The sequence below is a fragment of the Ostrea edulis genome, chromosome 1 (genome assembly GCF_947568905.1).
Source record: "Ostrea edulis chromosome 1, xbOstEdul1.1, whole genome shotgun sequence".
In the NCBI taxonomy this organism is placed as follows: Eukaryota; Metazoa; Mollusca; class Bivalvia; order Ostreida; family Ostreidae; genus Ostrea; species Ostrea edulis.
In genome coordinates, this window is record NC_079164.1 from 98,649,053 (window position 1) to 98,667,578 (window position 18,526).

At 36.6% G+C, this 18,526-nt stretch overlaps 1 protein-coding gene and 1 long non-coding RNA gene across 4 annotated transcripts; one reads left to right on the top strand and one right to left on the bottom strand.

The window, feature by feature from the left end:
* Nucleotides 1-960: 960 nt before the first annotated feature.
* LOC125671305 (uncharacterized) lies at nucleotides 961-15,482 on the bottom strand. Of its 3 annotated transcripts, none has more exons than XM_056140147.1 (8): nucleotides 15,330-15,482; nucleotides 9,175-9,459; nucleotides 8,823-8,987; nucleotides 8,488-8,703; nucleotides 7,995-8,009; nucleotides 2,323-2,358; nucleotides 2,156-2,240; nucleotides 961-1,890 (listed from the first exon to the last, which is right to left on the bottom strand). In XM_056140147.1, exons 1-8 carry the CDS (start codon nucleotides 15,364-15,366, stop codon nucleotides 1,308-1,310), a joined length of 1,422 nt encoding a protein of 473 aa, XP_055996122.1. In that variant the 5' UTR covers nucleotides 15,367-15,482; the 3' UTR covers nucleotides 961-1,307. The 3 variants fall into 3 exon arrangements, with proteins under 3 accessions (XP_055996122.1, XP_055996129.1, XP_048762849.1); XM_056140154.1 differs by lacking the exon at nucleotides 15,330-15,482 and adding an exon at nucleotides 13,500-13,516; XM_048906892.1 differs by lacking the exon at nucleotides 7,995-8,009.
* On the top strand, nucleotides 3,647-6,130 carry LOC125671307 (uncharacterized). The gene is made up of 3 exons (XR_008795898.1): nucleotides 3,647-3,739; nucleotides 3,783-3,825; nucleotides 6,049-6,130. It is a non-coding gene; the product is annotated as an uncharacterized LOC125671307 (long non-coding RNA).
* Nucleotides 15,483-18,526: the final 3,044 nt, after the last annotated feature.

Here is an 18,526-nt window from a genome sequence, read left to right on the forward strand (position 1 = left end):
TACGGCAAAGGGTCTGATGGCCGCCTTAAAGGGTCTGATGGCCGCCGTAAAGGGTCTGATGGCCGTTAAAGGGTCTGATGGCCGCCGTAAAGGGTCTGATGGTCGCCTTATAGGGTCTGATGGCCGTTAAAGGGTCTGATGGCCATCTTGAGGTCCTGGAAGCTCCCGGGTTTTATGTATGATATCACACTATTTGCTTTCTTTTTTTCGATTGCATAGTTGATAATTTGAAATTCAAAAAGATGTGTTTGTGAAACAGAAATGCTCCCGATAATGACCAATGTCACAAAGACAAATATCTTGGTACCAGTAGGAAGATCTTGTCACAAAGAATACTCATGTGAAATATCAAAGCTCTAGCATTTACCGTTCAAAAGTTATTAGCAAGGTTAAAGTTTCAGACAGAATGACAGACAGGACAAAAACAATATGCCCCCCAATCGTCGGTCTCGGGGGCATAAAAAGGACTTTTGATTGAATGGACACAATAACGTTGATTGAATTATAAATCGGAACTATATTGAACACAAAAATATTTTTGAGGCACAAATATTTTAACGTTCGGTAGATCTCTCTCTCTCTCTCTGAAAATGATGTGTAGGCAATTGTGTATTTGCGTATAAGTTATTTACAAAATTTTCCTCAAAATAGCACGTCTTATTATCTCTGAAAAAGAATGACAATTAATGAATACATTTACAGACGGTGTTTTTAAAAAATGTTTTTAGAGATCAAGTGACGCTTGAAAAAAAAGGTCAAAGTTAAAAACTGTTATTCATCTTATGTAAAATGAATCATCATACTTAATACACGAGGAAAACCTGGCGTTGCAATTTGTCCCATGTGTATAAGTACAAGTATTTCTGTAAAAGCCACTTGACGAATAACTGATATTCAACTGACTGATTTTAAACTGACTTATGTAAATGTCACGTGACGTATAACTGATAAAAAGCAGAATATTTGGAAAACGCTTTTATTGTTTTCTTCATAAATATAGCAAACAATCACTTTTTTTCATACAGTGGATCAAAGTAACCCACTTGATATGTATCAGATCAAGTTTTTGGCACGGATTCAGGAAGTATGAAGAAAGATTTATTTAGTGGCCCTTAGAGCCAAATGGTAAATGAATTTTAAATCACTTGTCTTTACATCTCCTTTGGAATTGCTTCATTTGTTTATCTAGATACAATCTTAGGTTATATCAAGTGCACCCGCTCTGTAACAATTAAGAGTTTCTGCATTTTGTTCGGGGCTCCATAACAGGAAGTGGACATTGAGTGAACATTTCTGACACGATGGGATTAGGCATCAGATACGCCATATAACGTATTATCGTAGCTGGCACTCTCTGTCGTCTGAACATCGGTGTCAACGTAATTGTCATTTTGGCCGGCATACCCTATCGGCGTCTCGTAGCCATTGCTGTCATCGTCCGACAGGTTGTAAAAGTTGGTATTGATGAAACTTCGTTGTGGAAGCGAGATTTCGTGATACGGCTGTTCTTCTTTTGGAATGTTCACTTCATCTGGAACATCATACACATTCAATTTCTTTTCACAGCTAGCCTCATAGGCCGGTGGCATAGCTTTCTCACAATCCACAGTTTTCGTGCACGTTTCCATATCCATCGTGGGACCATATTTCTTTGGTATGACGTCAGCTGTGTCGTAATGGTTCTGATGACGCTCACTGTGACGTACACAGGCACTGTTTCGTTGGTTGTCGATTTCCTCGTATTGAGGTGGTGGTTCACCGATTGTGCCGTTCAACACTAAATGTTGTCTGCTAGGAGTTTCAACGCGGTGAAAGGGGTTCAGGGCCCGAATTACGTAGGTGACATTATCAAATGTGACCGTATAGTCTTGTTCTGGAGAATCCTTACGCCTGCAATAAAAATAGCCACCTGTATAAATATGTAATTATGTAATGTGCGTGCCTGAGCAAGTATAGTATTCAAATCCTCTCTGAATCACACTAGTATCAAATAACCAAGAACTTAAATATTCTAACAATGAACCTCATAGTAACGCGCCCTCTGGTGAGAGAATGAATGAACCTATGAATCAGACAACAGGTGTGGAAGTCTCGGATTTCATCATTGCAGAACAGAAGAAGAAAAGCGTTATAATGACTGTAAATTGATACTTGCCTTTTCCTGACCACTAACACGGCGCAGACGAACCCTCCAATAAACGCCAACAACAGCAGTGACATCACAATCCCGGCTATTTCACCTATAATAGAAAGTGTCACATTTTTAACCTTCAACACAGTGTCTCAGATATAGCCAACACGAGAATTGACATTCTTACTTACCACCATTCAGCTGTTTTTCTGAATTCTGTTTGATGGCTGAAAAGAAATTTTACGAAATGAAAACATTAAATATCACATTGTAATTTTTAGGAAAATAATCATATACAGTTACACATAATTCAAATTTGTGGATAAGATTAGAATTGTGTTAAATGCTATAATCTTATCATGGTTACAACGTCATGCGCCACTTATGTAAATAATAATTTTTCGTAACATTTCCGGTTCATTTCACTAGTATCCCATCTAGTTTCTACAAAATTATGAAAAATGGTAAACTTTGCATATTTTGAATAGTTCCTGGTTGTGGCAAGTTAACTCTCGCGTATTACAGAAGGTTGTACAAGTTAACACTCGCGTATTACAGAAGGTTCTACAAGTTAACACTCGCGTATTACAGAAGGTTGTACAAGTTAACATTCGCGTAATATTACAGAAGGTTGTACAAGTTAACTCTTGCGTAATATTACAGAAGTTTGTACAAGTTAACATTCGCGTAATATTACAGAAGGTTGTACAATTTAACACTCGCGTAATATTACAGAAGGTTGTACAAGTTAACTCTCGCGTATTACAGAGGTTGTACAAGTTAACACTCGCGTATTACAGAAGGTTGTACAAGTTAATACTCGCGTAATATTGCAGAAGGTTGTACAAGTTAACACTCGCGTAATATTACAGAAGGTTGTACAAGTTAACACTCGCGTAATATTACAGAAGGTTGTACAAGTTAACACTCGCGTATTACAGAAGGTTGTACAAGTTAATACTCACGTAATATTACAGAAGGTTGTACAAGTTAACACTCGCGTAATATTACAGAAGGTTGTACAAGTTAACACTCGCGTAATATTACAGAAGGTTGTACAAGTTAACTCTCGCGTATTACAGAGGTTGTACAAGTTAACACTCGCGTATTACAGAAGGTTGTACAAGTTAACACTCGCGTAATATTACAGAAGGTTGTACAAGTTAACACTCGCGTATTACAGAAGGTTGTACAATATAACACTCGCGTAATATTACAGAAGGTTGTACAAGTTAACACTCGCGTAATATTACAGAAGGTTCTACAAGTTAACACTCGCGTATCACAGAAGGTTGTACAAGTTAACTCTCGCGTAATATTACAGAAGGTTGTACAAGTTAACACTCACGTATTACAGAAGGTTGTACAAGTTAACACTCGCGTATTACAGAAGGTTGTACAAGTTAACATCTCGCATATTACAGAAGGTTGTACAAGTTAACACTCGTGTATTACAGAAGGTTGTACATGTATGGAAATTGTTACTGTAGCAAGAAAGAGAAGAAATATATCTAGATGAATCATTCAATCACAGATCCAACCCGGGACCAATGCTCTGTATTACTAGTCACGTGATCTAATCACTGAGCTACCCAGACCACAGAAAAGGTGAAGATAACAAACAGTGACCAATCTCATAACTCCTATAAAGGTGAAGATAACGAACAGTGACCAATCTCATAACTCCTATAAAGGTGAAGATAACGAACAGTGACCAATCTCATAACTCCTATAAAGGTGAAGATAACGAACAGTGACCAATCTCATAACTCCTATAAAGGTGAAGATAACGAACAGTGACCAATCTCATAACTCCTATAAAGGTGAAGATAACGAACAGTGACCAATCTCATAACTCCTATAAAGGTGAAGATAATGAACAGTGATCAATCTCATAACTCCTATAAAGGTGAAGATAACGAACAGTGACCAATCTCATAACTCCTATAAAGGTGAAGATAACGAACAGTGACCAATCTCATAACTCCTATAAAGGTGAAGATAACGAACAGTGACCAATCTCATAACTCCTATAAAGGTGAAGATAATGAACAGTGACCAATCTCATAACTCCTATAAAGGTGAAGATAACGAACAGTGACCAATCTCATAACTCCTATAAAGGTGAAGATAACGAACAGTGACCAATCTCATAACTCCTATAAAGGTGAAGATAACGAACAGTGACCAATCTCATAACTCCTATAAAGGTGAAGATAACGAACAGTGACCAATCTCATAACTCCTATAAAGGTGAAGATAACGAACAGTGACCAATCTCATAACTCCTATAGAACAGTGACCAATCTCATAACTCCTATAGAACAGTGACCAATCTCATAACTCCTATAAAGGTGAAGATAACGAACAGTAATCAATCTCATAACTCCTATAAAGGTGAAGATAACGAACAGTAATCAATCTCATAACTCCTATAAAGGTGAAGATAACGAACAGTAATCAATCTCATAACTCCTATAAAGGTGAAGATAACGAACAGTAATCAATCTCATAACTCCTATAAAGGTGAAGATAACGAACAGTGATCAATCTCATAACTCCTATAAAGGTGAAGATAACGAACAGTGATCAATCTCATAACTCCTATAAAGGTGAAGATAACGAACAGTGACCAATCTCATAACTCCTATAGAACAGTGACCAATCTCATAACTCCTATAGAACAGTGACCAATCTCATAACTCCTATAAAGGTGAAGATAACGAACAGTAATCAATCTCATAACTCCTATAAAGGTGAAGATAACGAACAGTAATCAATCTCATAACTCCTATAAAGGTGAAGATAACGAACAGTAATCAATCTCATAACTCCTATAAAGGTGAAGATAACGAACAGTAATCAATCTCATAACTCCTATAAAGGTGAAGATAACGAACAGTGATCAATCTCATAACTCCTATAAAGGTGAAGATAACGAACAGTGACCAATCTCATAACTCCTATAAAGGTGAAGATAATGAACAGTGATCAATCTCATAACTCATATAAAGGTGAAGATAATGAACAGTGACCAATCTCATAACTCCTATAAAGGTGAAGATAATGAACAGTGATCAATCTCATAACTCTTATAAAGGTGAAGATAACGAACAGTGACCAATCTCATAACTCCTATAAAGGTGAAGATAACGAACAGTGACCAATCTCATAACTCCTATAAAGGTGAAGATAATGAACAGTGATCAATCTCATAACTCTTATAAAGGTGAAGATAACGAACAGTGATCAATCTCATAACTCCTATAAAGGTGAAGATAACGAACAGTGATCAATCTCATAACTCCTATAAAGGTGAAGATAATGAACAGTGATCAATCTCATAACTCTTATAAAGGTGAAGATAACGAACAGTGATCAATCTCATAACTCCTATAAAGGTGAAGATAACGAACAGTGATCAATCTCATAACTCCTATAAAGGTGAAGATAACGAACAGTGATCAATCTCATAACTCCTATAAAGGTGAAGATAACGAACAGTGATCAATCTCATAACTCCTATAAAGGTGAAGATAATGAACAGTGATCAATCTCATAACTCTTATAAAGGTGAAGATAACGAACAGTGATCAATCTCATAACTCCTATAAAGGTGAAGATAACGAACAGTGATCAATCTCATAACTCCTATAAAGGTGAAGATAACGAACAGTGATCAATCTCATAACTCCTATAAAGGTGAAGATAACGAACAGTGATCAATCTCATAACTCCTATAAAGGTGAAGATAACGAACAGTGATCAATCTCATAACTCCTATAAAGGTGAAGATAATGAACAGTGATCAATCTCATAACTCTTATAAAGGTGAAGATAACGAACAGTGATCAATCTCATAACTCCTATAAAGGTGAAGATAACGAACAGTGATCAATCTCATAACTCCTGTAAAGAATACAAAACCAAGAGTAGGGCGAACACTGATCTATGTACACATCAGAGGTGAGACCAATATATTAGGAGGAGTAAGCATCCATTGTTGACCGGTAACACCCGCCATCAGCCCTGTATCTTAATAAGGTAAACGGGGAATCCATAGTCAAAATCAGTATGTGATACGGCTTAACAATTGAGATGAAACAAGACAGCATTCGACCTAATGCCCATCTTCACAAGTCATTCGTTACCTCGAGGTAACCATTCAATAACCCTTGACTTGTGAAGATGCCTAATGCCAGACGAGTTGTATTTGTCAATATGAACATTATAACCAGCATAAAACTTGCGAAATACTGACTTTCAACCAGACTGTTAAAACCCATTTAACACCAGTAGCCTGCCTCGATTTAAAAATTTATTCGACGCAAAACACGCTCTCGTATATCGTATCAGTTGAGAGATATAGACACCATAAGCAGGTGATAATGGAATATTGCTACATAGATATAGACAACATAAGCAGGTGATAATGGAATATTGCTACATAGATATAGACACCATAAGCAGGTGATAATGGAATGTTGCTACATAGATATAGACAACATAAGCTGGTGATAATGGAATGTTGCTACATAGATATGGAACGTTGACGATGGAGAAGCTGAAGTCATTCGTTTGTCATAAAGATTTATTAGTTTGCTGTCAACATAATTATATATGTTCAAGAAAATATCCAAATACGAAAGAGATATGGAATACTCTTTTATTTCGATATAAGGGTAATATATTTCGATAGAAGGGTAATATATTTCGGTAAATATATTTCGATATAAGGGTAATTTATTTCGATATAAAGGTAATATCTATTACAATATAAACGTTAAACCTATATTTACCGTATACATTGTACATTGTAATTTATCCCCATGGTTTCTCAATTTTGTATACAGGGTAATATACTTCAACTTTGAACATGGTAGAAAATTGACAAGTCCTTCATTTATTAGGAATATTATATTCGTACTTATTACAACCGAATTAAGCTATGCATCCCATTTTTGTTTGTATCAATTGCTTTAAGGACTGGAAATACGAGAAATCCTATAATTATCCACGCGGTGTTTTTGTGAACCTGTTTAAGTAACCCATCTCCGGTATATAGCTGCGCCGAGAGTCTTTATTCTATAAATTATAACAACGGACAGCACGTAAACGGGAGAGGTATTCATAAATACCCTAACCACGGGAGCTCCCGGACACATTCAATGTGTACCTTATTCTATAAATATACAGTTGGACATGGGCCGAGAATATACTATATACATGTAGTCGACACCACAATCGCGTCAACCTTGATGCGTGCGGGCCCAGTCAACAAGAAACAAGCTACTTGTCGAATGATTATTTTTCTCCTCCAATGACCATTCATGTTCAAAAACCTTTCTTATCCAATGACCGATTGCAAGTTAATGTGGTATATCAGTTACCATTACACAGAATATATTTATGAAAACTACAATGTTCAATATTATTGTAAGAAAAGTGCGTGTAGATTTATGCATGTGAGCCTTTAGTGAATAAATCCAAGGTAACACTTTGATGAAGTCCTCCTGTGAAATCGGTAATATATTTTATATAAGTTCCATACAGTTCTATCTCCTAACCACAGATACCTGGAGTGTGGATAGGTGTAAAGATGGTATGCGCACAATGAAAAAATAATAGAGGCATTGATTTCTCCAAATTATGTGATAATACTTAATGTATTAGTATAAAGCTGATCGGTGGGGAAATCACATACTTTGGAGAAAGTATTGCCTCTATATTTATTTTCGTATTGGGTAGAAGGGGGTATGTACAAAAGATCTATACATGCTATCCCAGTCGCGGATTTAAGGGGGGGGGGGGGGGGCACAGTCGACGCGCGCCCCCACCCCACCCCACAAATTTCCAAACTTACCGTAAATCATGGTATCTTGTTTAGAAAAATATACAAAACAATGTAAGAAGCAATAATTTCTTCCACTCCCGGAAAAATAAATGACAAAATCTATTGATTTCTTGAATTACTTTATTGGGAGAACTTAATTTTTTCCCAAAACCCTTAAAATTTGCGTCATTTCATTAATTTCACCTCATAAAAAATGATAGAAAATAGTACAAAAGACTAAATAGGAGATATATTTCAAGCCCTATAAAATCTGTAAAATCCAGGAGCTTCCGGGGGCTTCGCCCCCACACCTCCTGCCTCATAAAGTGGCGCCCCCCGTAACCGCAATTCCTGGATCCGCCCCTGTGCTATCCACACTTTATGTGTATGCTCATAAAATACATAATTATGACATTACTAACAATTCAGTACAGAGGCTTTATGCTGAGCAAGTCGTTGGTTCTCAACCTCAGTACCTAGTGTCAGAAAGTATAGAGAAAAATTTGTAAATAAAGAACACTACCTAGCAGAACTGGCGGATCTCCGGAATCACTTGTAGCTGGAGGCGTGCTGGTGGTCGAGAGGGAGGTGCTTGTTGAAGTTGACGCGGTCGTTGTAGTGGTAGGCGTGGTTGTAGTGGTAGGCGTGGTGGTGGTGGTGGGTGTTGTTGTTGGTTTAGGTGTTGTTGTTGTCGTCGTTGTTGTTGTTGTCGTCGTTGTTGTTGTGGCAGGACCCATATCTAAGGCGACAAAACGTTCACTATTTTATCTACAGTATTTGATTATTTATTCAGTATTGGATCATGGAAATTGGACATAGGTATGAAACAGGCTATTCTAAAATACAAATAGTACTTACAGAATTCACAAACAAAAGAATAAGTGTACCCAGGCACATCACAGGGATAATCGTGCCAACGATTATAGTCATCTCTCCTTAGACATGCGCAGTCCTCCCCACAGTAAAAGAGGGTGCAACCTCCAGGCTGATCCGGGGCCCAGTTAGTGTAGGTTAAAGGATGCCCTGAAATCCGAGTCCATTTACTTTACATTTATTACAAACAGTTAATTATACACCGTGTACAATCGGACTTCTTATATTTCTTCCAAAAAATGAACAATATCAGATGGTCTGGCACAATCTCTCACTGGAATATTCAAAGAACTCCAACCCCTAACTCCGTGCATCGTTGACTAATGATCAAGATTACCTTCAACCCATTTCCAATGACCTTCATCGTCAAGGTCGTGTGCGCCTATCCACACCCCGTTCCGGTTCCAGTGTAGACTGCTAAGAGTATTGACGACAAACTGCTGGATTTCCGCAGTCCGGATTTGGACCAACATTCCCCCGCGTGATGAACACGTGTCCCTGGCCGTATACCAATATATTTCTACATTGTTAAACTGGTAACATCTCTCTCCGAATGTTTTGAGGTAGGCGTTCCTCGGCAGGTTCGAGGGGCACCTGTATAGTTGATCATCACCATAACAAGCTGCAAGGAGACATTCCTAATACAAATACATGTACATAAAGGGGGTATACTACATCGTCATTAAAAATTAAGAATATTAACTCATTTTATGTTGACTACCAAAACTTGGACCCTCTGAATGCAAGAAGAGCAATATTTTAGCCTAAAGTATGGGTTATGTAAACAAAGAATCGAGTCCTCCTATGTTTACAAACAAACCAGTGAAATGTTAATTTTGTAATTTAAATCATCTTAATTTTGCACAGTCACAAAGTTTTAACTTTCAAATGACACATTTCACCTAAAGTATACTTGAAATGCGATATACATAACAAAACTTGGATCGACATCCATTCATTTTGAAAACCTTGTAAACAATAACACACCTCAATCTTTGTTTACACAGCAAGTAATAAACTCTCTATAATGAGCTTCTATCAAGATATATAATTTTTATTCTTTTTGTGAAACCTTTTAAACATTAGACATGTGACAAATATTTCATTTAAAGCGTAAAACAAAATTTGGGGTGGGGGGTGGGGGGGGGGGGGAGATCGTGAATCAGTCCCTTTAAAACATGGATGAAAATATAAATATCGGCATTGTCTTGTTTATATTTAATTGCCTAGCAAAGTAGATCTCTAAGTAAGTCTCGAGTAGAAATTATAGGTTAATATAACATTAATACCAGAACGAGATGTTCACAAGGTCATTATTTTTTATATCACTAGTTTCATGCTCGTATTGGCCCTGTTGTTTATCTAGATATTGAAAATAAGTGTATGTACATGTATATTCTTCACTTATTTCTACAGTGTCTGAATGTTTGTATTGATGATCTGTAAAGCTTTTAAAGATTGGGCTTGTATATGAGAAGCAATACATTTAGTGCCCTGTAGATCAGATATCTTACTCCGTGTTGATAATGGCGGACCCAGTTTCACCGTGTACAATGCCACATGCGGGGACCGTGATCGGTGTAGCGCGGGGGTGTGATTTCGAAGCGAAGAAAGTAGGTCAATAAGTATTCAAAGACTGATTGTGTTTAATCAAAATAAATCTAGATAGCCAAAAGTATTGCACGGAAGACAGTGGTTATTGGCAAGCTAGCACTAGCAACTGGGGAGTTTAGAACTCTTTGGAAATACCCAAACACTTCGACAATATACAAGTAGGGTAGGCGCCGGGTATATTTTTCGGTGTATTTAATGAGAAATATCCACTCCTACTGCATAAACTCCAAAGTTTTTTTGACCAGAAACATTACCTTTGAATGGGACTCAATATTCGACTGAAAAAACCAACACAAAAGCATGATATGCCGAGTATTTGACTGAAAACCCTGTGTGGCGTAGGGGGGGGGGGGGTGAAAATCTTGTGGCGTAAGGGGGCCGAGAATCATTTTAACGTAAGCAAAGTTTCTCACTAAAATACACATCTTCAGCACAGCGAATATTGTCTTTATTCAAAATTATATGGAAAATTCTCAAATCATATTGTTCAAAGGGAACCCAAGTAAAATCACAGTGTATGATTGACTGTTATCTATATGTTTAAACTTATGTGTGTTTTGCAGAGTAAAACTGATTGCATGTAGAGGAAATGATGGAATCCCAACCAAACAAGCACATATATACGATTTGTGCGAGAAATATTATATGCGTCAAAATCAAACTTAAGGCATTTTTCACAGTGCAGCGCGAGATATTTCCCCCTGAATACAGGTGGCGCATAACACGTTGCGGTCCTATTCTCCACTCAAAGGTTCGTGCGCTACGAGCACCAATCTAATTAAAATTAGATGTTAGATCCGCTAACATACTCGCTACACGTCATCTTTGTTGAAGTATACATGAAAAGATCCCCCGATGTCGCCATAGTTTAAAATTTAAACAAAACACGCGATAAATAAGTCACGATCGTGGGTGCCGCCATTTTTTCTCTTCCTTACGTAAACAATATATGGAATTGCGATATGAAGGTGGAAATTTGATTGGCTGTTGCAAATTTGACCTCTGACGTGACCCTCTATGGGATGTTAGATGTTTGTGTAGCGAGCGGATCTAACATCTAATTCTAATTAGATTGTACGAGCACTAGACCTCTGTCAACGGCTTTTTACAGAAATCTTGTAAAAGTTTCTAATAATTCAACATTTATGTTTTGGACTAAATATTTAGTCATATTATGAAATGCTTTTGGTGCAATTTGATGGGTGCTTACTGTAAAATGTTTAAAATCACGGTTTTCTGATACTAAATTTGGAACTACTTCGTAATATGCGTATGAATGTAGGTCATTCACGTGGTAGAGATCACTGTAAACATGGAATCAAAAGTAAGGAAGGCTGTAAAACATTCCATAACACTTGTAAAATAAGAGACAAACAGCTTAATGGTAAAAATGTACTTATCAAAGTGCCAGTGCGCTATGAAAGAGCCTGATGTATCACATGTTGCCAGAACTTTTAAAAGGAAAGGAAATGAGAATGGCTGTGTATATCATTTGATTGTATTGTCACGTGATTGCAAGTGTTGACAGAGATGTAAGAGAATCTTGCGTAACGCACCCTTTGGCGAGAGAATGCTTGCGGTCCATGTTCAAACAAACTCTGGCTGAGTTTGGTTGCGGTCCTCAATTCATTGCAGCATTATAAGGATTTACTATTTCTGATTGTACATGTAAATAAGTGCCAGTTAAGGAATAGTGTAATTACTGACAATTTGAAATGATATTGCTGACGCTGTACAATACTTTTAGTCATTGATTATATTTATGTGTCCCTTGTGTGATTTTTCGCAGTCCTAAAAAAAATTATACCAGGGTAAGGATGTCATTAAAATATCAAGTTTTCATTATTACTTTTCAGAAATTACATGTAGAAACAAAGCATGCAAGTATTATCTTGTAATCATTTCACACTGTGGACAAAAATATACATGTACATCAGGAGTCAATGACCGCAACATGTTAATTTTATCGAACACGCTTCTCTAATGCAATATTTTTGTTGAAATATGTTTACTCATGTGTAATTCGATCTTTTGAAAATCAATGTTAGTGTAAATCAACTTACTCAAATGTACACAAAAATAATTATCAAACACGTAGCAATAGAAGGGAGTGTTTTTTACTGTACATGCATAGTTAGTTAATTTTACAAACAAAGTTTGATCTATAAAATACCTCCATTAATAAAATAATATTTGAATTATAAAATTTAAGGAACCGATCAATCTCTTGCCCTCCATCCCCCGCGATTTAGGATTTAAACTGGGTTTTGTTATATTTGTTTCGTTTTTGCTTTTCAAGAATTTTCAGACGCTTGTGAAGTGGACGTCTCCCCCCACCCCTCCCCACCCCTCCCCTCCCCACTTTTTTTGGGGGAAAAAATCCTACGTGCCTGAAAACATTTATATCATATGCTTTCATCTTGCTTTATTTCTGGATATTCGTGAAATTCTTGGTATTACATGTAATTGTATCATAACTTTGACAGAATTAAACCTTAGACATGACTGTCTATCTCATCCTCATGTCTAGTTATGTAATCGTTTCATACTGTTTGTAAGCTTTAAGGTGGTACTCTACATCGTCATAATGGCTGACTTCCTTTAGAAAAATGGATGACAAAATCGATATCAGTAATATTTGACTTTTCCTTTTCTATTTATTTACCTAGCCGAGTAGCTCAGTGGGTTAGAATACCGACTGCTGAACTGTAGATCGCAGGTTCGAGTCCAGCAGGGGTTTTAAATTTTTTTCAGATTACCTTCTACTAAAACTGTATTTTTTGACAAAATGAAGCAAATTTGCAAATTTTCAACTTCAAAATATTGTTGTACATATCCGCCACTTTTCATCTACATCAAATTTCTCTGGTGTAGCATACCTCCTTAATACCAGTACAAGGTAAATATCTAAAGCTTTCAAAAAAGTGAAACGATTGTACATAAATCAATATTAGGGTGAGATAGACAGGGAATCCACACATTTAAAAGATATTATGGTGCAAAAAATGGGGGGGGGGGGGGGGGGAGGGGGCTAAGTAGTATCCATACCTCAGGTGTCTGTGTTTATTTAACCAAAGATTGTTTTTCTTTCTGATCATTGCATTATCTGAAATTATCAATAGTTCATGTCAATTTCATTAAAATATGAAACTGTCTTAATCATCTGGTATTGTGGTATTTTAGAAAATGTTTTTAATGAAAATGTAATGGCATAGAAAGTCACACACATCATTATCGGTTTATCGTACGAATATCAGAGTAACTTTGAACAAGGTTGAATTTGATATTTATATATTCACTGTGTTTAAGATGAGGATTTTGGTAAGAAACTTTGCGAGTCTCAGTCCCCCTACGCCACAAGATTTTCACCCCCCTACGCCACACAGGGTTTTCAGTCAAATACTCGGCATATCATGCTTTTGTGTTGGTTTTTTCAGTCGAATATTGAGTCCCATTCAAAGGTAATGTTTCTGGTCAAAAAAACTTTGGAGTTTATGCAGTAGGAGTGGATATTTCTCATTAAATACACCGAAAAATATACCCGGCGCCTACCCTACTTGTATATTGTCGAAGTGTTTGGGTATTTCCAAAGAGTTCTAAACTCCCCAGTTGCTAGTGCTAGCTTGCCAATAACCACTGTCTTCCGTGCAATACTTTTGGCTATCTAGATTTATTTTGATTAAACACAATCAGTCTTTGAATACTTATTGACCTACTTTCTTCGCTTCGAAATCACATCCCCGCGCTACACCGATCACGGTCCCCGCATGTGGCATTGTACACGGTGAGTTTGTAATCAGTGTAAAATAAACTCAAAACCCTGCTCCATTTATAAAATTCAAATTGTTTTTCGGCGCGCACATCAACACGTAGTGGCTAATATGTACAATTTTAAAGTAGACTATACTAACAATAGTAATGGTTATTGCCGATATGTAAAATACTACAGTAGACTGTACATGTATATGTACTAACAATAGTAATGGTTATTGCCGATATGTAAAATACTAAAGTAGACTGTGCTAACAATTAGTATCATTACATGCTAAAATAGCAACGGATTACTCCGCACGTATCCATACATATATATGTAATACTTTCTTCTACAAAGAGTACGCCATTTCGGCTTCTTCACTTCTCCCCTTTGGTGGTAGTGGTGGAGGGGGGGGGGGGGCAAAAAAAGTACATACTTGGGTCACACACCACTGAATAAAACGTTTAAAAGATATATCAAAAAATCAAGACTGAATTGACCATATGAATCAGCGTGCATTAAATATGTCCTGTTTTTATGCACATTTTACTTGAAGTCAGATTCTCTCCTAGCAAAAACTTTTGTTTTCCGATCGAGTAGCGTGTCAAAAAAGCTTGGCCATGGAAATGGAAGCATTCATTATCGTCATTATTAGTGTATTAAACGTCACCCTGCCCTGTATAGACCAGCTGATCGACAGACTGGCGTGATGGACAATTTCCAGCTCACGTGTTGACAGCATTTGTCAGTATTATTGTCACTAATCCCATTCTGTTGTGTAGATTCCCTCGCCACTTAAATCACAGTCTATTCAGTCTAGCTAGCACGTACAGAGATTTTCCCTCCGTAAAAATAACCTACCTGACGGACAGATCACAAATTTTCCCTGAAGTGTCAGTCAGTAACACTGGACCCATTACAGTAATTATTTGTTTGATCAAATGGAAGATATTTCACGAACATTTAAACACAAACAAGCGATCAGTATTTCTTTCATAACACCCGGTAGGGTAAATAGTTTTGTAATTCAAAAAAAGTTAAGATCGACAAACATTGAGTATTATCAACGAAAACTTATAAGGAAAATAGAGACATCATCAAAAAACAATGACGTGTACACTTACTTGTAATTAGGACGATCGGAAGCAGAATTCTGTACATTTTATCGTGTTTCTTTCTCTCGCGTTAAACCTATATATGCGAACCTACAAGTATTAATGTAAACATGCGCATTGATCCGAATCTGTCCGACCGATCAGACCACGTGACCTTAAAACAGGGGTAATTTAATTTTATCTCCTTTATAAAACTAATATTTACGGATGACATCATTTTCTATACAATGGGCCACGGTTTGGGGTTTATTAGTAATTAGTGTGCATCAGATCAGGGAGTTAGGACATTGTACGCACTGTTTCTCAATGGTATATTATTTTTTGTGACATTCTTGCATCCTATCTTGTTTCTACCAAAAAAAAAAAAAATCAAAAAAAAAAATCCTTGGGTATATTACCAGGTTCTGTTTTAGAGTTTGTATATTTTCATTGCTCCTGGTTGTTGCAAGAACTAAAAATATAAAATCAACTCCTACACGTATGTATTACAAAAGTTTGTATATATGGATGTAGCAAAGGATGGATCGAAAAATCCATAGGTGCTTGTGGACAGGACTTCCGGTACCCCCTTCTTGTATTTCTAAATGTTCAATTCCTTGGGTATTTCGGACGTATTTTTGATAAAATATGTAACTTCAGAGTTTATATATTTCAATGGAATACACAAATCTCGCATAGAAACCGTTTTTATTATGATCGGTGATATGACATTTTTAAAAATACTTCCGAAATACCCAAGGAATTGAACATTCAAAAATACAAGAAGGGGGTTACCGGAAGTCCTGTCCACATGCAAGCACCTGTGGCTCAATCAGGAATCGCACCAGGGACCGACCCTTGCATTATTAGTTAGTTATAAGCTTACCACTGGGCTAACCTGACCAATATATGAAATATGATTTAAACCTGTTTTGGAAATCATACCAAAACTCTTAATTCATATAGAGAAGAGATGAAAATATAATTTTAGAAAAAACAATGTCCGAATCGTCGCGTTTGTACATCATATTGAACATTTTTCTGTATGTTATGCAAGGTTAAAAGACACAAAATCGGCTAATGTCGCGCATAATTTGATTTATTTCGGTGCAATGTGACAAAGTGTGTACCTAGCATGATATGACTATCACTCCAAACCTGGTCCGCTGTGGGCATAACATGGTAATGCATAGACACGGACAAGTAAAAGTGAATCATATGAATAGATTAATCAACAAATTATAAAGTAATCTACACTGTTTAGACACTCAATGGACACTCAATGTTTTTTTGTTTTTTTTACAAGGTTCTCTTTATAAAGATTTCAAAACTAACGCAGGGTTCTTTTTTTAAAGCTTTCAAAACTAGCGCGTCCCGAGGGGGTCCGGGTTAAAATAGGTCCTCAGTACCCTTGCTTGTCGTAAGAAGCGACTAAATGGAGCGGTCCTTCAGATGAGACCGGAAAATCCGAGGTCCCGTGTCACAGCAGGTGTGGCACGATAAAGACCCCTCCCTGCTCAAAGACCGTAAGCGCCGAGCATAGGCCTAAATTTTGCAGCTCTTCACTAGCAATGTTGACATCACCATATGAGATATACAGGGACGTTAAACAATATATATACAATCAATTATTAAACCAACCAAAACTAGCGGTGTTGTTTTCTACAACATTATATCTTTTTGTAAAGATTACAAAACTAGAGCTATTGTTTTGTACAAGCTTATCAAACTAGCGCTGTTGTTTTGTACAAGCTTATCTTTTTTTTAAAAAAAAGAAGACTGCAAAACTAGCGCTGTTGTTGTTGTTGTTGTTTGGGTTTTTTTTTTTTTTGGTTTTTTTTTTTAACGTTAATTATTCAAAAATGAGCACGAAGTTGAATTGAGTTCGAGCCCCGCTAGTGCCATGGCCGCGTCAAACCTTAGACGTTAACATAGCAGAATGTCAAGCCACTTTTGGTCTTAAAAAATATAGGATTATAGGATTTTTTATTTTTTTTTGCAGTTTATAGGGCAAATATTGGGATTTTTACAGCAGATATATAGGTATACATAGGGTTTCTAATAAAGAATTTGTATAAAAGTTTATTGTTTCTGCATAAAAATCTAGCAAGCATAGTATCTTACCATCGTCGCAAACCACGGGTTATTGTTTCATTCTATTTCACAAACGTTTGTGAAATAGAATGAAACAATAACCCGTGGTTTGCGACGATGAGTATCTTACTGGAGAAGACATAATATTAAACATAAACAAAGACAAAATCGTCTCAGATGTGGACAGTTTTCCATCCAATAGCCAGTTCTTATACAATCATCATGGTTATTTTCTTCCTAACACTCTAAATAAATATCAATCTACCATCAGCTCCTGGATTTCTTTCCCTTTTTGTCATACTGTCTTCTTTTTTTCAATATACAGGGCTTTATAGGGATTTTAACGACTTATAGGGAAAAAAAGGAAACTTCAAGTTTATAGGAAAATATAGGAATAAATAGGGACTTGACACCCTGACATAGTCCATGGGCTGAGCCAGGTATTGGTACCACCAACGGTGGCAAAATCCTTTATGGTGCCATTTTGTTTGTAGGACCTATATATGTGTATTAAGGCATGATAGCATTTCTAAATGAGTAGATTAGTCATGATATACAAGGTACCCCCTTTTTTCAGATAAGATTAGCATGCCGCCCCATGGCATATGCTGGTATTGCTGAATTATTCTCCCTTTTCCTGTACACGATGCTAAAGGAAATTGACCTTGGCCAGTGTTTAATATTAATTTTGATTAAGCTCCTATTTTTCATAGTTTTTGTAGGAAGAAAGTACAATTTATTAAAAACGAAACTACAGACCAGTTGGGGCCAGTTTTACAAAACATCTTACGACAAAGTCGCAGGTCTTAAATGGTATTATACAGTTATTAGTTCAAATGAATGATTTCAAACTTTTCTGAGGCTTAATTTTCAACATGATTTTTGTTTACTATTTGGCATTGGAGTGATTGAATCTTACAATAAACGGGAATATTCCAGTATGTAAAATTGGTCGCAAGTCGTAAGTTCTTTTGTAAAACACGTCCCAGAAACTAAGTGTAATTTACATACAAGACAGAGTACATGATGAACATGTGATAGTTCCATTTTCAATGCAATGAATGACATGAGATAAGACCACCCAGATGTACAGGAGCAGTTCATGCAGGGCCAGGGATTCTCTGTGCAACTTG